Here is a 27,939-nt window from a genome sequence, read left to right on the forward strand (position 1 = left end):
TGTCTGGAGGTAAACATCTTGGTAATTAGGTCAGCAGGTTCTCTGATCTCCTTTCAAAGACAGCTTCTTGGTGCGGACAACCCCTTTTCGCTGGCCAGGCCACTGACCAGCAAAACACCCAAGACAAATACTTAGGGGAAAAAGCAATGAACCCTGCAATTTAAACATAAATACATACATGCTTGCATTTGTCACTTGTGAGAAAATTCCACTATGACTCCCAGATCACATACTCGTGAATCGTGCTAGCTGTGAATTCACAAAATCTTCAACCGCTTTACGGAATCGTTGTTGATTCTTTGATTCCCAAATAACTCTATCACTCATACCTAATGTTTGATGAATCCTCACAGATGTTTCCAATAACAAAAACACCACACAGTACCATGTTGGAGTTCAGTTTAGTTTGGAATCTTGCTTTCCATTTGGATGGATTGAAATTGTTCCACGAGAACGAGTGTGAGTTTGCAAAGCGCAAGCTGGCTCAAACAGTAAGAGCTGGGTTGAAAGTGTTGAAGAGATCTGAAGAAGAAACAGATGGAGATCTGTTAGTCTGGTTTTAATATTAGTCACAACTCTGCAATATGTTATACTGTAATCAAATATATTCCTACCTATCTCTCATTAGTGTTCTCATCTGGTAATGCAAATATAAAGTAAGTTACCGACAGTCAGCTCATAAATCTCGTTATGACAAAACTTTGGTTTTCTTTCAAAGCAGATACTTAGGATCTAACGACAACCATTACATAAATAACAAACTAACAAGACATCACGTATTTGTTCTTAGTTCTTTATGGATTTGGACAGTGAATAGCATATTGACAAATGCTGAGCATACAGAACGAGCTCAAGGGTATTATACACGATTATTACTTCCGCGCACATCCTCATGAATATTCATTCATTCATTTTTGGGACCGCGTATCCTCACAAGAGTTGCATGGGGCTCTGCATCTTATCACAGTTAACTACGGCCACCAGGCGGGGGACACCTTCAATCGGTGGACAGCCAATCGCAGGGCACAAGAAGACGGACAACCCGGGAAAACCATGCAAGCCCTGGGGGAACGTGCCAACTCCACACAGTAAGGACTGACCTAGGATTGAATCCTCGACCCCAAAACTGTCCGGCCGCCGTGCCCTCCATGCATATAACTATATTATATAATGTCATATATAACGTGACCGGACGTTTGGTCGCCGGACTTTTGGTCGCCGGACCTTTGGTCGCCATTAGGGTTAGGGTTTAATAACTAAGTACATTTGACAACCATAACCCTAACAGCAACCAAAAGACCGGCGACCAACGGGGACCAAAAGACCGGCGACCAAAAGACCGGCGACCCAACGTCCGAGCATCCATATCTAATATTTTCTTTCTGTGATCTTGCCCAATATGGTTATTAAAATATGATAACCTTTGGGGTCTAACAAAGAGTTTTCTCGCCAGTAAATGGCCATCTGCTAGCTTTTTTTAGTCTATTTATGTATATGTGACATGCTAAAGTGTTTAAGTTATTAATGATTGCATGTTGGATGTACTAGTTTTGGATTGGATGGTAAAATGTTATTAACAATTGCATGTTAGATGTACCACTAGTTTTTGATTGGATGTTTACCGGTGTTCGATTATTGATTCCTTGATCCACATAGCAAGGGTGACATGTTAAAGTCTGAATCGGTATTCCATCATTGATGTCTCGGTGCACACAGGTTGACAAAAACGAGAGACTTTCCTCATTACAGTAAGAGTTGGATTAAGCGGAACAACTAATCACTGTGTGATTATTTCTCCGTGTGTTTCAAGCAATAAGAAAATGCATGGTGCAACATATACATTTTCCATACAGAATGTCCTTTTCAAGGATGAGGAGGGTTGGTTCCCTAATACCACAGTGCATAACTTGCCATGTATTCAAAGGTAGGAAATATGGTGAATTTTTTTTTTCATGTATGAAACCTTGATTAAACCTTTTGACCTAAATTTTAAGTTTTCTGTAATCATTCTGCACTATTCTCTGGGAAAATAGCAACCTGATGTACTTTCTGGTGCTGATGTGCTATTGAAGTTTGCAAAACCCCTTTCATCACAGTCTACAGAAGCAAACTTAAGGAATAGATTTCATTTGAACTTTATGCATAAACATATTTGGCAAGTGCATGTTTTGAACTAACTTTTCTCTTTTTAGTCCCTGCAAATGGAACAATGTCTTCTGAATAGCGCTTTCTTTATTCTTGACACATTGTTGAATAAGGCTGCGCCCCTGTATGGTTTATTTATTTGGTTTTCCTCACAATCTTTTGCTCACTCTAAAGGTTTCTCAGTATTTTCGGCACTGCCATGATCAAAAAGGAATCATGGGGAGCCAAACATGCATGGTTCTTTAAGTTCTAACATATGCCTAAACTTGAACTTTGTTGTTTTTCTTTTAAGTGTGTCAGTGTTTAACTCATGTGTTTTACACATGATTGTAAAACACGTGAGTAAAACGTGAGTAAAACACTGATGCTCCTCAGTTTTGGCTTTTTTAAATTTTATTTTATAAAAAGAAAGAACGCGATACCCCTTAACCGTAAGTGGACAGAATGTGATATCAGAACTCATCTTCAGCGTTGACTGCTGGACATATCATTATTATTATTATTATTATTATTATTTTAAGGGGCTATGATAGTCCCTTAAAAAAAAGTTGAAATAATGATATGTCCGGCAATTCAAAACGCAACACGCGTGAATGCGGAACATTTGTTCCGGTACTTGGGGCCCACTCGGACAAAAGAAGACGTTGCACTTCCGGGAATCGCCGTTTATTCAAATAAAGTAAACAATGCGAGCCATACAGAACTGCAATTCTTCCGTAGACCAAAAAGAATAATGTGAAGCGTCTCCTGGGCGTATATTCTTCATGCCAGTGTCTGTCTATTATGTTTAAAAAGATGACGGAATTTGGTCCAGATTCCGGCGGTCGAGTGAAGGTAAATAAAGAAGAAGAAGCGGATCCCAAGCCTATTTTATTGGCTTCCGCTAGGCTTCAACTTTGTTTTTTTTTTTGTGTGTGCAGGGAGTTACTATTGTGAAGCCCATCGTATTCGGAAACGTTGCTCGTTACTTTGGAAAGAAGCGAGAGGAAGATGGACACACTCATCAGTGGTCCGTCTACGTGAAACCATACAAAAATGAGGCAGGTCTTGGTACGCTCCTTAAGTCAACTTTCTGTCGACTATGGAGATTTGATGCTGTTTTCCTCTAGGATATGTCAGCGTATGTGAAGAAGATCCAATTTAAGCTGCACGAGAGTTATGGAAATCCACTTAGAGGTTAGTTGTTCTCGTCCAAATTCGCATTTGAAGTCCTAATTGACGTGTTTTGCTTTTATTCATCTCATCCCTACAGTGGTGACCAAGCCCCCTTATGAAATCACAGAGACCGGATGGGGAGAGTTTGAGATCACCATCAAAATCGTCTTTATTGACCCCAATGAGCGATCTGTAAGGGTCAAAAAAAAACATGCCCCGCACAAAAAGGAAATTGACCACCAGTATTGAAACAATATCATTCTCCAGGTGACCCTTTACCATCTATTGAAGCTCTTCCAGTCGGACTCCAGCGCCATGCCGAAGAAAACGGTCGTGTCGGAATTCTACGATGAAATGGTGAAGGAAAAAAATGCGAAAACGGAACGCGAGAAACGTATGATTTCATTCAGTTATTTTTCAACAGATTTTCCAGGATCCGACGGCCATGATGCAGCAGCTACTGACTACAACGAGGCAACTCACTTTGGGCGCTTACAAACACGAGACAGAATGTATATTTAGAATAGCACGCTCACTTTTGTCACACTGGTATTTATTCTAACATGTGCACATGTGTGTGCGTGCAGTCGGCGAGCTAGAGCAGAGGACCAAGGAAAAAATGGAGGCGGCCAAGAAGAGAACCAGTCAGGAGATTGCCGAGCTAAAAGACAAGCTGAAGGCCAGTAGGGAGAACATTAACCACCTCAAGTTGGAGATCAGGAAACTGGAGGACGATGGAGAGCACAAAGACCACTGAGTGACCCTCATTCTCATACGCACAGGCTGTTGCGCATCCTCATTTGTTCTGTAAAGACATTGTCCAGTGAAAGTAGAAATTAATGGTTTGAACTGGCATAAGGAAATCTCCTGTTAAGACTTCTTATGAACTGTTTTTCATTTCATTTTGTAACAATATCAACCTGCTTTTTTTGTCCATCAAATCTAGAGTATGAGCGTATTAAACCCACGAGCTGACTGCTGATAAAACAAAAATAAACAAAAAAAACTGATTCAACAATAGATTTTACCAGTGGCAGACCGTCAGGGCCTTCAAGGCTTTCTCTGCTGGCCTAAGAAATACCGTGGCAGCTAATACTGTATCTTTTTATGCGGTGGGACTTCCTCACGATCAAGATGTTTTTATATTATTATAATTTTTTCTACCGACTTTTTCCGCCACTGTGCAAACAAAGAAAAAAGTTGTTTATTTACACTATGTTCAAGAAAAGAATGATGTGTGAGATTTCAACAAAAACATGTAGGTGGTCTACCACTGTTTCATCAGCCACTTGTGAATAAACAATAAATAAGGGCAACCTTTGTTTTTTGTTGTTTTAGTATGACTCGCATAAATCTGAGTATAAGTTTGTCTTTTTCTCTACATGAGGACATTACAAGCTCATAAAATAGAAAATGTCTGAGAAGATTACTTATTGATATGCATCTGGCAGTGTTATGACATTTTATAATGCAGTGACTTATTTGAGTCTAGTGCAATTCTCAAGTTGATTATAGTGACAGATCTTGGGGAGAAAATGTCTTTGAAAGGAAATTGAATGTGTAGCGCCACCAATGATGGCCAATAAGTTAACTTTTTGGCCCAAAAATAAACTGGAATGGGCCACAAGTTCTAGTTCTCTTTTAACGACGTCAAATCCTTTAAAATCCTTGAATTCCGTGCAATTTTATGTTGAGAAATATGATTCATGTGTCTTGGACAAGCACTTGTTCACAAACAAAATTCATCAGTTGAATACTCTTAATGTCTTTCTAGTATACTCATTAGAATACCGTTTGGTTACTTTTGCCCTTGGAAACATTTCATGTATGGACATACTTAGTTGGAAGCTCATTATTTATTATTTTTATGCCTACGGATCTCTGATTAACATGGCTGCTAAATATATTGCCCAGGCTCAGATCTGCTGCAGATGTAAAGAGTCCACTACATTGGTTTGTGGACTCTATGTTGTTGACTTGTCCCACAAAAAAATGATTGTGTTGTTCCCGTCAGTCCATGAATAGTTTCATGCCGTGTTTCTAGTTGTACAGTAGGCGTCCTTATGTGATCTTAGAAGTCCATGCCAGGAAGGCCTCAAAAACTTAGGCACTGATATAATTACACAACGGTTAGATTTTGGGTTTTGTGTCATCCCTCCTTCGCCTTTGCCATTTAAAATATTTATTTGGGACAGTCATAATCACAGTGTTTCTGTTTCTGCCGTTGCACCAATCCACACACGGACTAGCTGACCCCCAAGAAGTAAAAAGACAGTAGTCTCTGTTCTTTGGCTCTTAATAATGGCCGAGCATGTGGAAACTTCAATGCTTGTCGTGAGAAGATTTACTCTGTTCGACTTCTTTTGCAATTGTAATCCTGCCACCAAAATATAGTATTGTATAGAAACAACTTTTTTTGCTCTGCATGGACCCTATATAATAAGATATATATGCACCATATCCTCTGTATATTGATATGTTCTAGTTAATACAGGTTCATTGAGAAGAAAGCACTCATTTGCTCACAGTTTGAACCTTAGCAGAACCTACAGTAGCTTCCCCCACACACGTCGTTGAAAATGGACCTTGAAGGCCTCGATCGTTTGAGTAGCAGAAAGTATGTAGGCAGCGGTTCAAGACAACAGTAAAACCTCAAACAGCGTGCTGCCGCCCCGCACAGTCCACGTCCCGTCAAAATCCTCCCTGTCTGAATGAGAATGACAGCTTCTCTGTGATTTCCATCATAAGTTTGGTTCCCATGTGAAGAAGAGAAAAAACAACTATGTCGTTCTCATCTAACCTCTAATTACAATTGATGTTTTTCCATGGATTCAGAATAAATTGTTGCAGAGCAGTCTGTACATAGGATAGACAGTAGGCGGAAACCAGTAGCAATTTTTGTCTTTACTTACAGTGGCATTTTCATGACAATCTGAATCTTTCAGTGTAGAGAGGTTCATATTATTTCTGATCCTTCCCACTGTAAATTGGCTTAAAGATTTGAGTTTAAGTATAATTGTTTGTTTACCGTATTTTCACGACTATAAGGCGCACCCTCAATGAATGAAAACATTCTAATGCAAAAAAAAAAGAACCAGCGGTTTCCATATTTTAGGTCACAGGTTAGCAAAGAGCCATATGCACCCATTAAAAGAGCCACATGTGGCTCCTGAGCCATAGGTTCCCTACCCCTGCTGTATCATGTTCAAGATTGTCTGACTAGTAGTGTGAAAGACTTTCTGGGAGAAATATTGTATAATTTGCCACTGTGCTGATAAACAGTTTACACAAATAATAATTCCATTATCTGTCATTCCCAATGCATTTGAATTTGTCAATGATTTTTATCATTGCATTTTGCCCAGGAAAGACCATCATTACTATTAATAGATCTTTCTCTGGAATGATGCTTCTCCCATGTGGGATGGAAATACATTTTTTTAAAAAGGAGTGTTCAAATTAAACTGAACGACTTTCTGTATCCTTTGAACGGTGTAGTTTTCATCTTGTCTTTATTTATTACTATTAATGTAAAATGAACTTAGCTTTACTGTGTACTTTTTTTGTAGCACATTTTCTGAATTGAAGGAAATTATAAAAATTGACACGGAAGGGAGAGTTCTTAAACATTTGCTACGCAGCTGTCTGTGATTCATGGCCACGAAAAGACGTCAGCAGACTGATCTTTGGTTGCATATGTGACACAAATCAGTACCTATTAAATTTTCTCCCTTGACCTTTGACTCCAAGTGATGTCTTAAGTCACCCTAGGTCACCATTTTCTCTTCAGTGTTGACTAATGCCATTGATGTCATTAATTCGTAATCGGGGAAGTGATTCACTGGACATGAAACATGACTTGCATTTGAATATCAGTTGATGTTGTACCAAAGAAAAATGATTTTTCAGTATATAGTATAAGTGACCCTCAAAACTTGCACTTGATCATCACTTGCCACTTCATGCTGATTGAATGAAATAAAATGATTGTACTTTTAGTCATGTCTCCATTTATTTTATACCTCTCATTCCTCTGATCCATTTACGGCATGTGGGATTTTTTATTGCTAACCACATCTAAAAATGTAATGTTCTCTGATTAAATCATAACATAGGCAAACCTAACATTTTCCAGTTGAAATAAAATATTTCATGGAGCATATAAATTTTCACAATGTCAGTTTCGACCACATGGATCCAATACTGAAGTTGTCCAAGCCTAAAGCTTCTATGTTATTTTAACCACTTCACCCTTTTCAGTAATAAAAATGTTCCTCGACTTGAACAAATACGCTGTCCTCATGTCATTCAGATAAACTTATTCTCTTCCTTTTATCAAGATTTGTTGACATTCAAATTTGTAGTGATCTCCGCACAGAGTCATATTGTTGTATAGTATTAATTGACTTTGCAGTCTGATATCAGGAGGCTTACATTTCTCAGCTCCATAGGGGTGAAGGTGCCTAGACATTGCATCAGATGCATCGGATGTTGACTTAAAACTTACCGAAATGACAGGAATGGAATCCTGAAAGGAATCTGTCTCTGCTGTGAAAGAAATACACGTGTGACAGGGCCAACTTCCAACCAAAATAATAATGGCTTGGCGTGGTCAAAGCCAATGGAAAACATCTTGATTCTGTTATATGCTCTGTGTGGCTCTCTCACTGAAGGAGATTAGAAAAAAGCTGCTCAAAATGTGGATACAAATTAATTATCTTTCCAAATCTACAAAGTGCCAAACAAGCAAGCCAACCAGAAAAATAAATCAAGTGTTAATAGTTCTGAGCATCGCAAGAACGGGGATAATAAGATGGAACAACATCAACAATGCAACAATGACACAAACTTTATGACTTTATGAGGGATTTCGTTTGCCAAAATCTCCAACCCCACATCAGAGATCAAGATCTAAGATCGGACAGATAACGTATTATGCATGTTTTGTGGATCTGGACACTTTCTCGCACTCTTCAGAAAAGGGAAAACAGACAGGCCCCATATGGGTCATGTACTTTGTCTCAGGACTTTCTAATGCAATCATAATGGATATTGACCAATGCAAATCAAAGCCATGGGTGAAGTGTAGAAGTTTAAAATCACACTTTTACTTCATGCAAATAGAAAATTGATGAAGTAACAAACAGGCTGTGACAACAGTTCATTAAGTATGCCATTAAGAATCATGGCGAGAGACACCTATCATCCCTCACACATTTGGGTTGACCACGGTGGACAATCAGGTTGCATTCTCCGCCTTCGAGTGGGGGTTGATGAGTCGTGACTGTTGTTTATCCTCATGCATCAAACGGCAATTCAGATTACCCTACCTGTTCTAGGGGAGAGGATACTCATGGGGTCATGGGATACAACCAGTTGACGAGTGTTTTGTGGACTTGGAAAAGGCGTCCAACCGTGTCTCCCAGGCAGTTCTGGGGTGGTACGGCAGGAGTATGGAGCAATGGACTATGGGATGTGGGCCTCTATGATCAGTGTCAGAGTTGGATGCACATTTCTGGCAGTAATTTGGATTTGTTCCAACTTAGGGTTGATCTCCGCCAAGGCTGCCCTTTTCAATAATTCTGTCAATAATTTTCATTAACAGAAGATCGCAGTGCAGCCATGGGATTGAGGGAATCTGATTTAGTTCCCCCAATAATGCACCGTGACTGTAAATAGTTTTGCATGAGGCCATCTTGTAGTATTGGTTTTGCTGAATGAAGGGTCTAATCAAGTGAGCCTGCCTTGGGTGATTACCCTGAAGAGTGAACTTTGTAGCCAGGCATGGTGAGAACATGCAAAGTCTAGACAGCAATATTGAAATACACTGTGTATAAACCATTAATCTCAGAACTTTGGGGCAGGTGTATTATCTACTCGATCGCCGTACCACCCCCAATTCAGCCCACCGTCCCCGGTCAATGATTATTGCGTTTGCCCCCGCCTGGTGCCCTAAATGAGCTGGGATAGGCTCCGTCACCACCATACAAGACCTATATGAGGAATTGATTGCCAGCCAATTGCAGGCTCTATTCTACTTTCACCTAGTCAAATTCTTGAACCAGGAGCTAAGACTGAACCCCGAATCGGTGGCCAGGCAGTTGCAGGTAATTCTTTGCACTGAGAAATACTGTATCTCCCGATCCGTCTTTTCACGGATATATATACATTTTTTTCACTGTGTCTTCTTCTTGGTGAGTTGGAGTTATCACATTTGATATATGCAAGAGGAATGATGCACATTATATTGACTGAACTTGAAAGCCTTATCATCATGTCTTGTAGTATTTGCGGCATGATTTGAAAAATGTACCATTTCCTACATGATCAATGAAACATCTGGATTCTGACTCATGGATTGCCATCATTCATGTCATGACATAGTAAAAATTTATGTTCTACCATGTGTTTGTTTGAAATGTTTTCCCTTTATCTTGTTTCTAAAGCAATAAAGGAAGACAATACAAAAGAGGTTGTCAAATATATCACAATATTTGCTGACAGTAAAACTTTGGATCAAATTTCAGTACAGCCTACGTCAAATACAAAGAATTCACCCTGGCACTTTACTATATAAGAAATTATAACAGAAACACAAAATTAAATGAAGATATTTTGAAAAGCAAAATTTAACACAAGTAACATATCTGTGTCAGACAGTGATGGATGGCTTCCCTCTCTCACACCTACCTACTTTACATTCCACTGCATATTTCCTTGTTATACCGCTCGACAGTTATTCTTGTTTCTCAGTTCTGAGCTCTTTTGGGATGGGGGTACTCAGGACAGCACCAGCTCAACAAGTATTGGTCACTCAAAAGTCTTCCGACCTCTCCGTTTAAACATACCTATTGTGATCTTAAATTAACGTTATCTGCGAGAGTACTAGAGGCCGATCATAATATGTTGGTCCGATGAGCAGATGAGTGGTTAATGCCTCACTGTTCTCGGGATTTGGGTTCGAACCCAGGTTGATTCTCTTGTGGGAAATTTCCATGTTCTCCCCGGGCTTGTGAGGGTTTTCTCTAGGTACTCTAGTTTCCTCCCACATCCCCCAAAACATGCTGGTGCCCATAGTTAGGTGGGATAGGCTCCAGCACCCCCATGGGTCTTGTGGTGATAAGCGGTACAGAAAATGAATGAATGAAAAAAATAAAACACAAATGAAAACTAGCATATTTTTCAGACTATAAATCGCACTACCCAAACAATGGAGGAAAAAGCCCTTCACAATTATTTTTTCTTGCAGTTCAGTATAAAAATGATAATAAATAATATAATCTGTGAATAATTTTACACTGGAAGATACAGCCAAAGTGACTTATATAGTCTAGAAAAGACAGTACATATGAGAAATCCTGAGCTTTCATAATACTAGGACGCATGCATGGGCGCACACCCACAAACTGTCACTAATTCACAGATGTTTAATCAACAACTTCCCATTTTTGGCAGCCCAGTTTCCACTCTTTCACACTGACCAGACAATCCTCTTCTCATATGAAACCTCTTCTTTAGCCTTGACAAACGGTGTAATTATGTCAAAGATGCATTCAGCCCTCCTTGACAAGAAGCCACCAAAACATTTACACTCAGCAAAGGTATGTGTTAGTGTCCTGCACCTTGCGTTTGCACACACACCCTCAACTTTTCAGTGAACCTTTGGCCTGCTAAACCTGCATCCTGTCATCCTCTCCTCACCACAGGCAAGCTCAAACAGACTTGGAAATGTGCTATGTTCCATGGAGCATTCCCCAGATTCTGTCTTCATGAGAATGTTTGATGTCTACGTCCACAAGGAGCAATTTGTTACCCCTTCATCTGGAAACTGTGCACTTAATGGCTCTCATTTAAAATGTGTTCACGTGTCGATGTGTTCATGAATCGACATACACCAGTTCCTCTTTACGTGTCTGCACGTTGTTAAAAATAATTGAATTAACTTAATGACCACATTTGCAAATGATGTCTTGACACATTTGAGAGGACATTAAAGTCAAGGCTGGACGTTTTTGGACATTAGACGGAACCGCAAGACGGACCTCGGGGTTGACCTCCCTTTAGTGCTTCTAAAAATGTTGGCTTACAGTTACTCGTAAAATGACAACATGATTTTTTTGCTCTGTGCTAAAAGACTGTGCCAATGTTTGATTAATTTCTTTTAATGGTATTAATGGATTAAAATCTAATGCAAAAGATTTCTTCACAATTGAAAGAAGACAGTTGAACTCGAGTTATAGGGACTCGGATTCGAGATGACTCGAGTTGCAAGTTTAATGACATACAGCTCACCTCGGACTATAAGAAAAATCACGGACTCAGATATAACTCACTTGAGTCTCCGTGGTCTGGGACTCGAGACTCTAATTAAGGGGCAATGGATCCACTAGGTATCATTATCTAACAAATCAGCTTTGGCTTTTCTTCTGTTAGTTGCTTAATTTGCAATGACAAGTTCTTGTAAAGGGTTAAAAATCAGCAGCATGCCTCTTGTGGTTTTAAAAAGTGCACCTCTCAAAATGAGAAGTTTCGACAAGTTTGAACACAGTCCAATGTATATTTTAAACGGTGCAATGTGTTTCCAATATTTTGCAAAATGTCACTTAAAAGTTCCCATTAGAAGTGAAGTATATAGGATGTTAAATAAATATATAAATGATTATGAATTAAATAATCAAAATGATCATTGAGGGAGTGCAATGGCAGAAGTGATAATGTTTATTTTTTAATATCATCATTTTCTTTGAGGATCTGTCTGTTTAATACCCATCAGGGATACAGTGACTAAATAACAAAAAATAGAATTGCAATCCAACTTTTAAATAAAATGGGGAATCTGAAAATAATTACAATGCTTGGCTGACCTTTCATAAATCATTGTGTTTATTCAATAGAATAGGATGGAAGTGTGGGTTAATTTATGTCCTATTTTATTTTTAAGAAAATCAATCTCTCTACATTGGTTCATTCTGACACCTTGCGCACCAGGTCAAAGTTTTCATAACAATAAACATGACCAGGCTGTCTTGATGTCAAATATTACATCACTCTAGTTTTTCTAAAACATTGGGGGTTGATTACCTCTATTAGTTCAAAACATCGAACTGTCAACACTTAAATTAAGTCAGAACAATAGCGGAACACACGCACAACCCTATACAACCCTCTGCCAACCCACAAAGAAAGACCTGTATTATTGACAGTGCATTTGCAGCTTCATGAATAACAATTGAAACAAAAGCTGTGTGTTTGGTGTTGATTAAAGTAAATAACGTGTTTATTAATGATGGCTTAATAAAGTTACTATGAATTTGTCCATGTTGTTTTCACTGAAAGTGGGTCACTCACTTGAGGTCAGTTTATTAAAAGAGAAAATACTTATCATGAAATTAAAGCAAAAAGTCTACTTTCAGAACTTGGCTGAGCAAACTGAGCTGTAGGTATATACAGTGGGGCTAATAAGTATTTAGTCAACTACCAATTGTGCAAGTTCTCCTACTTCAAAAGATTAGAGATGCCTGTAATTGTCAACATGGGAAATCCTCAACCATGAAAGACAGAATGTGGGGGACAAAACAAACCAGAAAATCACATTGTTTGGTTTTTGAAGAATTTATTTCCAAATTAGAGTGGAAAATAAGTATTTGGTCACATACAAACAAGAAAGATTTCTGGTGGTCAAAGAGTTCTAACAAGGTCTCCACTCGTCACCTGTATTAATAGCATATGTTTTAACTCATTATCGGTATAAAAGACACCTGTCCACAACCTCAGTCTTTCACACTCCAAACTCCACTACGGCCAAGACTAAAGAGCTTTCAAAGTCCACCAGAGACAAAATAATAGACCAGTGCTAGGCTGGGAAGACTGAATCTCAACCCCATAGAAAATCTGTTGAGAGTTGAAAATCCATGTTGCCCAATGGCAGCCCCAAAACATCACTGCTCTAGAGATCTGCATGGAAGAATTCTTTAAAAAAAATCAATGTGATTTTTTTCTTCGTCTCTCATGGTTGATATTTACCCATAATGACAATTACAGGCCTCTCTAATCTATTCAAGTAGGAGAACTTTTGCACAATTGGTGGTTGACTATATACTCATTTGCCCCACTGTACAAATAATATATATTTTTTGAAGGCAATTATAATGCTGGCAAATGAGTGGTCAGCATGTCAGCGTCATAGTTCTAAGGTCCCGGGTTCAGGTTGGTCCACCTGTCTTAAGTTTCCATGTTCTCCCCGAGCCTGCGTGGGTTTTCGCCGGGCACTCCGGTTTCCTTCTACATTCCTAAAACATATATTGCAGGCAGATTGGACACTATGAGTGTGAGTGTGAATGGTTGTCCGTCTCCTTTTGATGTGTGATCGGCTGGCCACCGATTCAGGGAGTCACCCGTCTCGGGCCCGAAGTCAACTAGGATAGGCTCCAGCACCCCCCACCGTCCCAATGAGGATAAAGTGGTTCAGAAAATGAATACATGAATGAATGCTGGGGCAATGGCAATGAATTCTACTAAGTGTCCCCCCCCCTCAAAAAAAAAAATCCATTAAAATATTTACTTGCATGTCAAAACTTGCTGATTGGCTAGACATCAGTCACTTCTATAAATCAAAGCATGCCAGGATACTGTTTTCATGCTTTCCTGAGAAAGTCAGGATTGTTTCTTAAAGATACCCTAAATTGTGAAGAATAGACATGACTGTGGGTGTGTATTTGTGTGGGCATGTGTGTGTTTGTCACCATTGGCCAGAACAGATACTTCAGGCAACAGTAAACACCAGTGGGATCCAAGGTCAATGCTTGACGTCAACCTCCGCCTTGCTTCATGGAAACACAAATACACATGCACATGTACATGTGCTCTCTCCCACACACACCCACACATGCACACGCAAACACACACACACATGCGCACACACTGCCTTCATCTTGTTGGGAAATAGGATTTCTGTGCTTAACAACATACACAGCATGTAAAATTCTACCACATTTTCTCGCATATTGACTGCATATGCATAAAAGCTGCACCCCCTTAAAAGTGCCTTAAAATCGTTGAATTTTATCTCATACGAGAGAACTTAGTCAATGACCTGAAAAGAACTGGGACCACCGTTTCCAAAATTAACGGTTGGTAATGCACAAAATGATCATGGTTTGAAATCATGCATGGGATGAAAGGTTCCAGTCCCTAAACCAAAACATGTCAAGGTCTGTCTTAAGTTTACCAATGATCATTTTGATATTAAAAAGGAGTCATGTGAGAATTTTTTTTGGTGAGATGGTCACAATTCCACTACCCATGTTTGGGGGGGAGAAGAATGATGAGTACCATCCCAAGAACATCCTCCCAACTGTGAAGCATGAGGGCGTTTTTCTGCACATGGGACATGACAAATGGACTGCAACAACTTCCATCGCTCAGTTAGACCAATGAAGGGTCGTGGCTGTGTCTTCCAACATGACAAGGTTCTGGCGTGACCAGCTTGTCCCAGACATAAAGTCAATGGAAAACATTTGGAAGAAGTTCAAACTTAGTGTTTCTCAGCAACAGCCAAGAAACTCATTGTATCGTTAACCCATCTCTGTGTATTTAAGTGTCCTTTGTTTGTTCTTTTCTTGTGGCATCCTTGCCAATGTAAGGTTAGGGTTAGATGTGCATCCTAGGTATGCTTGACTCTTCAAGTTTTGGTTCATTTTTGTATTTTTGTATTCCCTGTTCTTATTTCCACTTCGTCTTGGTCTCATTAATTCAAACTGTGAGTACACCGCTGTCAACACAACACTTGTATCTCCATATATGAAATGGGAGTAGTTATAAAATGTTCAATGCCCCATTAGAAATGACATCTAAAATAAAAAGTTATTATTATTATTATTATTTTTTAATCTAGCACAGAATGAGTGCCCACGTTTTCTTTTTAATGCCATAGTATTTTATTTTGTGAATTGTCTTGTCATTTTATTATTCTTGTCAATTTAGTTCTTGGTAATTTAAAAATATATATCTTTGTTTGCTAAAAGATGTGAATTGTGATTTACTATGACACACAGTCTACATAAAACATCATGTATACAGGTTTTCTCCTTCATGCCATATTCTTATGTTTGATGATTTGCCTTGTCAATTTCCAATTATCTATTCAGTTCTTGGTAAAAAAAATAATATTTTTTTGCTAAAGTATATGAAATATATTCTACATGCAACACAAAACACCACCCATAAAACGCCATATACACGTGATTGTGAAGTAACAAGGGTCAATACATAAAGACGAGTGTAAGCCTATTATACACCATTAGTAAATGAATGCTATTATTGATCTTGGCCACAAGAATTACTCCAGATCTTTTCTTGGTGTATCATTAGCACGTTGTCAGCATTATTACTGAAAGGCAATGTATGCATGTATTGTTGTTCAGAGCCATCGTATTCCCATTACAATTATGATCCACAAAATGAATATGATTTCACATTATGTACATGAAAAACCTAATAGGCTCCAAAGGATTCTCTTTCATAAGGAAGTCACATGTGCCTTATTTAAATGCATGATTTTCCTATTTAGTTTTCCTTGAAGATCATTAATGTCGTAATTGGAATAGTGCCCATTATATCCTTCTTGGACAGGCATGTACACCCTTATGTTCACAGTAGCTCTGCTCTTCCTCAAGGTTATATGACAGCAATGTGCATCATGATAAATGAGTTCTGTTCTGGTAAAAACCTTTGATCTTGTCATGATTTTTGCCTTAATTTTAAGTGTTATTGTAGAAAAACAAGTCTGACCTTTTACATTTCGGGGGGAGTTCATTTTCCAAGTAAGTAAAAGCAAGGCTACTATCTGCCATTTTTGGGCCAATATCTCTAAGAGTTGTTTCCTCATGCGTGTGACAGTACAACAATGGACTGGACCACTAGACAATAGCAATTATTCAAATTATGGTCTGGGCTGAATTTCCTTAACAGCCTTTGACAGACAAGATGTGGCATTTATTAATGGCTAACTATCATAAGTGGAGTCAAGCTAAGCTTCATGCACAAGTTAGGCCTCTGGAGAACAGAGTGTTAATTTTTATTCAGACAAAGTGAGCTGTACATGATCAATATTGCGGGTCAGCATATGGGTTGACTTTTTCAACCACGTGTTATTACTCTCTGCCTTGCCTCTACATGCCACATAACTTGACTTGCATATTTACTGTGGTAAGTCATTCCTCTTTTGCTGCAAAATTTCCTCCAAACATGTAGACAGCTGCATTTTAGCACCTCAGGGTTTGAGTTTAAGTCTAAATGGACTTCATACAATTGACACCGCTATGCCCTTATCTCTCTATCGAGATAGGTAGAAGCTATGGCATACATTACACAAATGGTTGTGAGTTCAGGTATCATTGAGGGATCGTCTAGAGCAAGCCCAGGCAAGCAGCTGATGGAAATGTCAGATTCTCCTCTTGTCTAAAGATTTATTCTCCCAGCGCTGTATAAAACACAAAACACTCTTGGGGGAGGCCTAGATTAGGCTAAAGGTAATGTGAATTAACAGTTTAGTCCTCAGTCAAGTGAGTCAAATGAATTTGGCCCTTAACCTGCCCACCATCAATTGATCTATTTTGGCTGCAGCCACATGGACGTCTGCAGTATGTCTGTCCTTGTACGTCTGATGGGAATCAGTAATCATTCATCCTCCATTGCAGCAGCTCCTGCTGGTTTGCATAGAGCTGCCATGAACGTTAACAATTTATTTCCTCAGGCTTTCATCCCAGAAAGACCATCAAAGTACAGAAAGAAGCATAACGATGCCACTAAACTAAATTATTGTATTGGTTAAGACGTTTAGCTTGTACTGTTATGTCAAGTAAATGATGAGTTAGCACAAGCCCCTCTGAGCTCATCGGTTCAATGGCAGCCAACAACATGCAGTGTTTGTTTGCGCTTTTTTGTTAAAAAGTCATTCGTTTTTTGGAGGATTGATACTTAATAAGATTTTTTTCTGGGTACTCTTGTTTCCTTCCACATCCCAACAACAGTGGTAAACAGGTTAAATATTCTAAATTGCCCAAGGTATGAATGTGAGCGTGAATTCAGGTTATTTTCTGCTCACAGTTGGCTGGGATAAGTTCCAGCACCCCTGTTACCCTGGTGAATATCCCTCAGACTGTTTGAGCAAAAATGCTTTTTATTTTTATTTTAATTTTTTACTTTGACACTGGTAGGTTGTTTAATTTACCACACCTTTTTTTCCAATACGTATCTCAAGAGCAAATCCATCAAACATTGTAGAGAGCATGTGGTTACTTTAGTTTAGAGAAATGTTGAATAATTTCTACTCAGACGTTTTTAAAATTTGTTTAGAATAAAATATTCATTTTTAATTTGAGCATGCCTAAACATTCATTCATTTCCCATACCACTTATCCTCACAAGGGTTGAAAAACTACATATATCAGGTTGGTGATACCCTGAACTGGTGGCCAGCCAATCATGGGGCGCAAGCAGACGAACGACCATTCTCACATAATTAGGAGCAATTTAGAATGCTCAACCAGCCTACCATGCATGTTTTTCAGGTGTGAGGGGGGAACCGGAGTACCCAGAGAATATATATGCAAGCCCGGGGATAACATGCAAACTCTGGACAGCTAGGTCGGAAACCACCACGGGCTAACCACTCGCCCATCTGGCCACTTATCCCTAAATGAGTAACTTTTAAAATACTAAAGATTACTGAAAAATAAATACATCAAAATGAAATATGAATAAGAAAGGTGACCATTAAAATCCCTCTGACTGCTACCGTTAATTGCCAAAATGATACTGATGCAAAGCCTGTGGTACAATCTGCTAAAATATCATTGTTTTCCAAATAACCCATGCTGTGCAGCCCTATAACCTCACAGGCATGATCTCCAACTAATAAGATTCATATGTGGATTATATTTTGTCCAATGTGTGTCCTGGTATTTTAGGATTCTGTGGTCGGCAACCCCATAAATCCAAAACTCCCTACAGTGCTTGAGCAGCCAAACTGCCAAACAAAGATTATTTTTGTTTTCATCGAGTTTCCTTAGAAATGTACTTTGAGCTTTAAAGTACCTTACAAAGAACCAAGAAACTGTCTTGATTGGGTGATGGTGAGCAAGATGTGTCCTGGTCTTGCCGAAAAATCTATCTGCCTGGTGGGCTAACACGCCACAACTGAACCTTGGACAATCCCATATTATGTGTTTTGTCTCTATGGGCCAACTCTATATTCCATTCAATTTAATCCGCAAGATTGGATGTTTGCAAGAACTTCCAGAAGTTCTGTATTGGTTGGCCAATTGTGGTGTTTCCTCTTATAGCAAGGAACCATCTGGCAAGATCACAACTCAGGGTCATTGCGATTACAGATAATGAGACGCAGGATACAATTCCTTATATCTGGAAGCCAAACACACAGAGAACAACAAATAGGGTGGTTGGTCGGGGAAAGGAATAGTTAAAATGTAACAAGTCAGCCCAAATATATTGGCACAAAATGTGTTTCTACAGGTGAGAAATTACTGCAGCCACAAGTACTGAAGCTCTGTGGTGGGTTAAGTCTCAGTTACAGTGCTATCATGTTATTAAAAAAAGTCAATGACTGGTTTCCCAGCACGGCATGTGAAGAAAGATGAACACAGAATTACATCTGTTGTCAAATTTATATCTAGCCAGTAACTCTGTCGCCTTTTCCCCACACCCAAAAGATTCAACTGAAATGAAATAGTGTCTAGCAACAGCTTTAATAAATACACAAAGAGAGTTGCAATTTACATACAGCATTTTGAAGCCAAAATGAAGAAAGCAAAGTCCAAAGAAAAGATAATATGATATATGGCATTTAGTCACCTCTTGACAAAAGGTGGAAGTTGACTGACCAATGTGCCAGATGGATTGTTTCCCAAAGCTATCTGAGAACTTGGTGTTATAAACTATTTGGAAGAGGGCAAGTTTTTGTAACACTGTCTTTTGCTCTAAGTTGACATTTTTAAACCTGTGTTCTGTGGCTTCGATTATATTTCAAAAGCCTGAATGAGTGCTTTCCTTCCATTTTTGTGACATTTAAAAACAGAGAATGTCACTGCTGCCTACTTTTTTAACTGGGCATGTTAATTGCTCAGTAAGTTATTAGTGTGAAACAAGACAACTTATTTTGTTTTGCATGATATTACCAACCAGATGACAGTCTATTTTCCTTCTCATGTAGAGTATATGAAGTAAACCTCTACCTAGATTCCAGTTTTTATATATAATGTACAGCATATATATATTTAAATGCTAGATATTTAGTAGTTGCCTCATTATTATTTTTTAATTCATTCATTTATTCAGTTTTTTTTCAGTTTCATATAATTGTGAACCTGAGGAGAGGTCCTGCTGAACTCTATAACAATAATAACCACAACAGTCAAGTCAAGACCCCAAGAAGACCGGCTTACACCCAGAATGGGCTGCAATTAACTTGTAAATATAGCACGTGAAAGAAGGTATATCCTCAAGAATACATGTCATATTAAGTGGAAACACATTTAAAGTGGAGGAATCGTTAGAATGGCACCAGAAATTTGCCACGTTCTGGACTGGGTGAACCATCCAACAGTACTTCAACACTTCAAGGCCCAAAATGCAGTAGTAACTCATTACAGTTGTAGCTTAGAATGGCAAACTATCAAGCAAGCAGGAATCCTGACAACCGATGAACAATGAATGGGTAAGTGTTTATAATATGTAAAGTTGATTACCACAATTATTAGTTTGACAAGAACCTTGCTGCTTGTGGATGAGGCCAATAGTCTCACATGCAATCACTCAGCCTGGCCCTGCCCACATTTTTGCATCAATAGGCAACCTTAGCTAGTATTTCATCCACTAACCCACAGTCTTAAGTATTATAGTAAAGTAGGTATCACAGAAAACTTAACATTTCTGAGCTCATGGGTTTGATCTTGAGTGCAAATTTTACTTTGTGGAGTTTCCATGTTCTCCCATTTATGGGTGGGTTTACTAATGAACACTCATTCCCATTCCTTTGTTTGAGTGTGAAAGGTTATTGGACCATGTGCACCCAACAATTGGCTGGCAACCAGTTTCAAGTGTACCCTGATTACTGCTCGGAAATGGACAGTTAGCTGTTAGTGTTACAGAAATATAGAAATATGCATAGAAATAAATGTTTCTTTCTGAAGCATGGATGTTAGTGATTATTCACACCCTCTGTGCCTATTTTTACTGAGATGTATATCTAAGGGAAATACTGTCAGCCATAACATTGTATAAACGGGGACAAAACAAACACTAAAAGAGAGCAGATGGGTAAATTGAACCCTAAAAGGCTCAACTTTGTAGAATTTGCGATTTTCCACTAAATTGCAGTAGATCTTCATACTAGTTGACCTCAGGCCACACTATTTATTTACAAAGGGGGAAAATCAGCAAATTTAATAAACATCTATACTCTTTATTTTAAATTAATCCTAAAACAGAAAGTCGGCACTCATGATTTACTTTCCCGGGCCACACAAAATGATGCGGTGGGCCAAATTTGGCCCCCAGCCTTCCACTTTGCCTCAAAGAGATCTAGAACCTATGGTTGCGCCCCCCCAACCCCCCCCCCCCCCCCAGTCTAAGTTTTGTCTTGCGCACAATCAGACAAGCCACAGGCAGACAGATTTGCAGCTCAGTTTTCATGTGATGTTACACATGAACTGCCTACATCACACCTTCAAAATCATCTTTTGAATCTACAAACAGGCTGCTTTTAAAGGCAGCGGAATAAAGGCTGTTGATTCGTGTGAAGGACTTGTCAGTAGTCATGTTTTATTTGCAAATTCCCGCTACCCTTTTTTTCAAGCCTTAGGCTTTTTCGATGCACAATTAAGGAGATTAGAGCAGTGCAGAAAAGGGCTCTGCTAGTTTCAGTGACCTTAAAGTACGGTATCATCACTCAACTTTTACATGGCCGATGGTTTAAAAGCTGTGTTTATCTACGCTGGGGCACGTGTGCATAGTATGTTTGGGATTCTACTGCTGGAGGTATAGGACGATGGAAAACTGGATAATTATAGTTATCTCCATTCCAAGTACGTTTTACTGTGGTTTGCCGTTTAGAGTTCTGGATTGAAGTGTTGCACCATTATTTGCACAGCATCTTGTCCAAGGAAAAATGAATGACATTTGTAGAATGGTGGTTTTTAAACCTTTCACTGTAATTTTAGCTTCAATGAGCACTGGGGGTGAAAGGTATGTAGAAAATTGTCACTCAGCGATAATAAAATTTTCACACCAAGCCCTTGGCAATGTTTCAAAGCATCCCACCATTCCCCCACTTACTGTACAGACTGTTAATGTACTTAGCCGTGAGTGGGAGCATCTGCTGACCAGAAATTGGGCATAATTATACATCCAGATAGCCACAAGGTAGCAGTGTCATTACTTATGAAAAGTCTACTCTATAGGGTGGTGCAGCCAGGACTGGGAGTCTTGTCAAAGGATTAGATGGACCTCACAACATCTGCATGTTAATTTAGAAATACGTCAAATTGACTGTTTGTTAATAATCTTTCAAAATCTTTCCAAAATTATTAAGGTGTGCTCAAATGTCAGGTGTGACTTGCTCAGGGAAATACATTTATACTGGACAAAAACAGCATAAAGCACATTAAACTATATGCTACATTTGAAAATGTTGACCTCTTGAAAAGGAAATTTGGTATTAAGAATAAATAGAAGGGATCATGGCAATTCAATTGGGAAAGCCAATATTCTACAAAAAAAAAATCATTTGATGAAAAATTCCTATAGTATTGTATTTGTCTTGTCAATAAAGCTGATTTAATCATTTGTTTTATGAGAGTAAAAAACTATGCTAGCAAAGAACCATGTCTCAGTTTCTTGATTTTCAGCATAGTGCCAAATATGCTTCAGTAACACCATCTGGACCAAATCCCTTTGTGACCCCCTCCCTCCAAACCTGTCCAAATAATTTGGTTAAACATCCTGTCTACAAATGAGGGACAGAGGTGATGGCCAAACCTTACTTGGGCCATGTTACAAGCCACCCTGCAGTGTGTTTTTGGGTCATCCAGAGAGGAAATGAAAGGAAAACTGTTTTTAAAGAGTCGTTTGTGCGTGACTCACCGAGAAACCTGCTGCTCTCCTGCTAAATTTACACAACTTTCACGTAGGCCAGAACAACTCTGTTTACTTGAAGCATAGTTAACCATGGGATTGCGGTATAAATCTGTATTTAAGTCCAGTAAAGTTTCTAAAGTTGCAAATTTCTGCTGGAGGAATATGTTATTAATTGTCTGAGGTTACAGTTTGGGGATGCCACGTTTTTCATGTTGTATAATCTTTATTTTTTTTGCATTTAATCCATGTTACTTTTACTCACAATGTTTGTCATCCAGTGTGAAATCGTTTAGCTGTTTGAAAACCTGCCAAGTAGTCAGAGTATGCTGTCCACTTGCCTTGTTTAAAATGGATCCCATTTTGTCGTCACAAGTCTGAAGCTGCAGATGTCATATAATCTTGCTCATTGTCACATAATCAGAGAAACTTTCTGTTAAATTCTTCTTCGATTTTTATTACCGTCAGAATCCAAAAGACAGACTTTTGACTCCACAATGAATTTTGACCATTATGATTTCCATATTGTCCTCGGGTCTCAGAGGCACGTGCACCGTGTGGGTTTTCTCTGGAACCTTCAGTTTCCAGCCACATTTCAAAGACATGCATGGTAGGCTGATTGAACCCCATAAATTGCCCATATGAACGGCAATTCCAGAGTGTGAGCGTGAATGATTGTCTGTCTCCAACAACCCCATGACCCTTGTGAGGATTACATGGTTCAGAAAATGAATTAGAGGAATACAATAGTGTGCCTCGAAAGATGTGTCAAAAATATGGTCTTAAAGGGGGTTTTGTTTTGAATAACAATGCAATTTAGCATCATTTTGAATTGAATGATTTTATTGTCAATATATATGAGTGTAATGAGATCTACAGCTTCACCATGATGTGCACAAATAAATAATAATAATCAATAAATACGTTATTAATAATAAAGTAGTCAGTATGGTAACAACATAAGTGGTCAACATAGGTAGTCAGTTTGCTATTTAAAATGTTTTAAATGTTTAAAATGATTTTTCTTTTGAATTAACTTGAACCGAAATTCCATACAAAACGTGTGTACATATATATAGGGTATTAGCGGCTACATGTCTACAGTATGTCTGTATTAGTAGCAATGAAGTAGATGTTTGTGGGGGAAAATGACAGCTAAAAAAAAATAAACAAATCCCACTGACCCATAATTGAATATAATTGAATTTAAAGTCAAATTGAATTACTCAATTAGTGCACTGGAGTTTGGTTTACGATGATCTTTTCTAACAGCTCTGGCCTCATGGCCTTTTTTTTCCATTTAGGAAAAGCTCCAACTGGCTGTGTGTGTGGAATTACACCGGGGGATCCAAGCATGGCAAGCGCACAGAAAAGAAAACAGCTGTCAGACAATGAATTACTGTTCTGTCACTAGACAAGTGCTTCTCTGAGGATTGGATAAGGAAGCTGGAAGTGTGTAGAGAATCACACACGACCATGCACTTCATCACGTGCACAAATAAACAGCACCATCTCTTACGCACCTGATAAAAGTGCAATAAAAGTCAATCTTTTGATCTTAACCAAAATACATAAAGTCAAATCTCTATATTAAGCGACACCGTTCAGCACCGCAGTCCAAACTAAGCTTAGCGAATTTACCACTGTGTATAAACATTTTAGCAATTTTCCAAAAATGCTTTTCTTTTTCTGGCAATGGCTGGAGAAGGTCTACGCTTGCCGCACACTTTGGCAGAAGCGTGGCTTTGCAGTACAAACAGAGCACATCCTCAGACTGACCCCTGTGAACCCAGCCGGCGGCTCCACACACTGATCCCGGAGACCAGAGATCTCAATGCAGCCTCTCACACACTACTGTGAGCGACTGAAGCTGTCAGCATAGAAAAGCCTCTTTCAGGAACTTGCACCGGAGGCCTCTATGTATTTAAAATATTTGTCTAATATAGGTATTCATGGCAGCCATATTTGGATACTTTACAGTCTGCCAAGAAAAAAATCATTTAAGCCTATCATTAGTATTTTAGATGCTACATTTTGGTTGTTTTTTTTCTGGTTGACAGGATTACTTCAAAAGATACATAACCAATTTACCTTAAATTTTGGGAAGATGTTGCCTGTGCCATAGAAGTTTCTATTAAATGTTTAGTGGTTGGATACAAATATCCAACTGCAGTCCAGAGGCCGTTTGTGGTTAGATGCTAAGTTTCTGTCAGCCTGTCGCGCATTCTACCAAGATGAATCGCAGCCGGCGGCACAGTCGTAGTGTGGTTAGAACGTTCATGTCTGGATTCTGAGACCAAAGCTCCAGCCTTTTCTGTGCAGAGTTTGCATCATCTCCCCATGTTTGTGTGTGTGTGTGTGTGTGGCAATTCTCTGGGTACTCCTACATCCCAAAACATGCATGGTAGGCCTATCGACCATTTGACATTGTCCTTTGGTATGAGGGTATACATCAGGGGTCTGGAACCTTTTTGACGAAGAGAGCCATAAACAATTCATAGTTTCAAACATAATTCCTTGAGAGCCATACTCAGAATTCAAAAGTAAAAATACATGAAAATGTGAGCATTTATTATTCATTTCACAACTTTAAGGGGAAAAAAAAGTCTGAATTTTTTTGAAAACATTTTTTCACTGTTGCTAATCTATGAGTATCAATGAGAGGATGCATGCAGAAGAGTTTAATGAAGAAAAATGATTTTAAAAAGGCAGGGAGCCATATACACCCATCAAAAGAGCCACATATGGCTCCCGAGCCATATACACCCATCAAAAGAGCCGCATATGTCTCCCGAGCCATAGGTTCCCTACCTTTGGTATACACGATTGCTTATTTGGCTCATCGTGCCTTGTGAGTGACTAGGGACCAATTTAGCATTTAGATGTGGTTGGAAGTTTTGCACTCCATCCTGTTTCTGGGGGTCGATTGGCAGTGGCTTAGATGGGCCCAGAGGACCAACTCAAGGCCTTGGCATGGACGGTGTCACATCAGACACAACTGCGGGTGAGGTGTTAACGTCCCACCCCTCGGTTGTCCACTGCACCCTGGATGGAAATTCTATTTTCTGCATCACTAGCACACACATGACAATGGTCGCACGCATGATTAGATTTCAGTAGACATGTACAGGTACTGAATGTCAGTGCGTGGATTAGAGATTACGTTGTAAAAGGTTGATTTATTAATGTTCACAGGTGATTTATTCTGATACTGGGTTCCCTCTTCTGGTTAAAATGTGTATGCCTTGACTATATGGTGATCACTTGACATGAATTCATTTTTATGAATTAAAAATAAAAATTAAAAAAACAATACAAGCCACCACAAGGGAGGCTCACCAAACTCCCTTGTGGCACATAAAACTGTTGTTTCCTTAAAAGCCCCATTATCACACAAAATGCACTAATTAATCAATAGGATTTTGTCAAAGTCTAGTACAGAAATTCTACTATAAAAATAATGTAATATTGTGCCTGCATAGTTAAAATCAATGATTAAAAGAACTGGGGGTGTTTTTTTCACAAAACATTGGGAAAACATTTGGGCAGAAAAGTAGTCTTCGTCATGCAATTGCTACAATTGAAAGTGGTTCAGAGGAGGAAATAATTCCCCAAAATATGATTACTGGGAGATTTTACCACACAAATTTAAACCAGAGGCAAAAGAGAGCAGTAACCTAGCTGCATCTACATCAGATCACAGGTGCCTATTGAATGGTAAATACTTTACATTTACAATATCATCTGTACAAGCAAGTGTAGCGTTTGAAAAAAAGGCCACCTCAAACTTTGTTTAGTTTTGGGTCCAATGTCATTTTACCCAACTCTTCAATGGCAACACATCATTTTTCACTTGGTCAAAGCAGTCTTCAGTAAAAATGTTTTGATCAAAACAACAGATTAGTCTACTCACCAGTTGGTCCATAACCTTTTACATCAGAGCTGGGCTTTGGCTGCAGGTTTTTGTTCCAAGCAATTCAGCACTGACAACTTATCCAATGAGGTTTCTGTGGAAACAAGTAGCACCTGATTGCAATCTAGCAATTATACCTGTAGAGAGCCAGATTGGTGAAAAGGTGTTTTCTTAATGGGTTGAAATGACATGTGACACTATATAGTTTTCAAGCTCTATTTGTGTTTGTACACTCATCTAAAACAGCAAATGGTCAGATGTTAAAATTATTACAAGAACAGCAATTGATATTTTTAGGGTGTGTCATACAGTTTTAGATATCAAGGCTAAAATGAGTTAAACAGCGACATAAATAATTTAAATCCATAGGAGTCCTCAATGTTGTAGTTAAAAAATATTTTAGGAATATGCATTAGATGACACATGATCTCTCTCACCACAAGAATAATATAATGTTTGGAAGGGAGACTTAAGCAGTGTCTCCGCCCACTACAAAGTTGCCATTCGCTTGAGCTCATCTCCAAAGACTATAGCTGGAAGGAGTATGCACATTCCTCAAACAGAGATTTGAGATGAGTGAAAAGTTTTCCACCCTTCAGATAAACACAAGTTTGATAGCTGCAGGACTGATATGATGACGATAGACTGTTGAAAATCCTATTAAAATGAACTTTATTCAACCCATTACCCTGCAAAACCAAGCACATGAGTGCAGTTTATTTGTGGATTATGTGTGTGAGTGTGTTATTTTTTTGTCTCCAGGGTATCACAGCTGTGGGTGTGAACCAGTATGACCACAGTGTGTTCTCAGAACTCTGTAATGGCTGCTTTGAATAAGGAAAGAAAAAAAAGATAAGAGGAAGAGAGGATAAAAAAGGGATTAAAAAAAACTGTTACTAAATTCCTGCAAAGAACATAATGAGCGCATTTTTGTCACATGCTTAGTTTTCAGGCTGGGCTTTATTTTATGCTGCAGCACTAATTTGAAATAGTTATATTTTATGGCATTGTTACACCCCACGCATGTTGTTAACTGCTTACAATGAGTTGCATGTGTACAGCTGCCCAAAACACTATATTTTCAGAATAGCTGAACACTAACACCACACATCTTATAAACCACTCAGCAAAACACTTTCTTTAATAGCTGTCCTTTAAATATCTATCTAGTGCAGTGTTTTTCAACCTTTTTTGAGCCACGGCACATTTTTTACATTGGAAAAATTTGTGGCACACCACTAACCAAAAATTTTACAAAATGACACTCTGTATAGTATATTTACTACAGCACGGACACTGGACAATTACATCATATTTGCAGAAAACTATTAATAAATGTTAATTTAAAAAAAAAGGATATTGGATATTTTCTCACGGCACACCTGACGATCTCTCACGGCACACTAGTGTGCCACGGCACAGTGGTTGAAAATCACTGATCTAGTGCATGGGGGGTGCAAAATTGGGCCGCATTCATAAAAATCCAAACATGTAAGGGCCAACTTGAGATCTTCGTAGTATATTGCCTTCAGTGGTGTGCCGTCAGGGCCTTAAAGGCCTTCTCTGCTGGCCTC

At 38.8% G+C, this 27,939-nt stretch overlaps 1 protein-coding gene and 1 long non-coding RNA gene across 2 annotated transcripts; one reads left to right on the plus strand and one right to left on the minus strand.

Moving 5' to 3' along the window:
• Nucleotides 1–385: 385 nt before the first annotated feature.
• LOC144199227 (uncharacterized) lies at nucleotides 386–26,462 on the minus strand. Its single transcript, XR_013326867.1, has 3 exons — nucleotides 26,366–26,462; nucleotides 4,004–4,105; nucleotides 386–522 (listed from the first exon to the last, which is right to left on the minus strand). It is a non-coding gene; the product is annotated as an uncharacterized LOC144199227 (long non-coding RNA).
• Nucleotides 2,770–4,621, plus strand: yeats4 (YEATS domain containing 4). Its single transcript, XM_077720725.1, has 7 exons — nucleotides 2,770–2,979; nucleotides 3,066–3,185; nucleotides 3,255–3,321; nucleotides 3,398–3,492; nucleotides 3,568–3,657; nucleotides 3,725–3,812; nucleotides 3,888–4,621. Exons 1-7 carry the CDS (start codon nucleotides 2,929–2,931, stop codon nucleotides 4,055–4,057), a joined length of 681 nt encoding a protein of 226 aa, XP_077576851.1. The 5' UTR covers nucleotides 2,770–2,928; the 3' UTR covers nucleotides 4,058–4,621.
• Nucleotides 26,463–27,939: the final 1,477 nt, after the last annotated feature.

This window comes from Stigmatopora nigra, chromosome 7 (genome assembly GCF_051989575.1).
Source record: "Stigmatopora nigra isolate UIUO_SnigA chromosome 7, RoL_Snig_1.1, whole genome shotgun sequence".
In the NCBI taxonomy this organism is placed as follows: Eukaryota; Metazoa; Chordata; class Actinopteri; order Syngnathiformes; family Syngnathidae; genus Stigmatopora; species Stigmatopora nigra.

Bases quoted from the DNA above. Each gene is read 5' to 3' on its own strand.
- yeats4 (XM_077720725.1), top strand. From the start codon at position 2,929: ATGTTTAAAAAGATGACGGAATTTGGTCCAGATTCCGGCGGTCGAGTG. The intron at 2,980-3,065 runs GTAAATAAAGAA...TTGTGTGTGCAG, and splicing joins ATTCCGGCGGTCGAGTGAAG to GGAGTTACTATTGTGAAGCC. The intron at 3,322-3,397 runs GTTAGTTGTTCT...TCATCCCTACAG, and splicing joins TTATGGAAATCCACTTAGAG to TGGTGACCAAGCCCCCTTAT.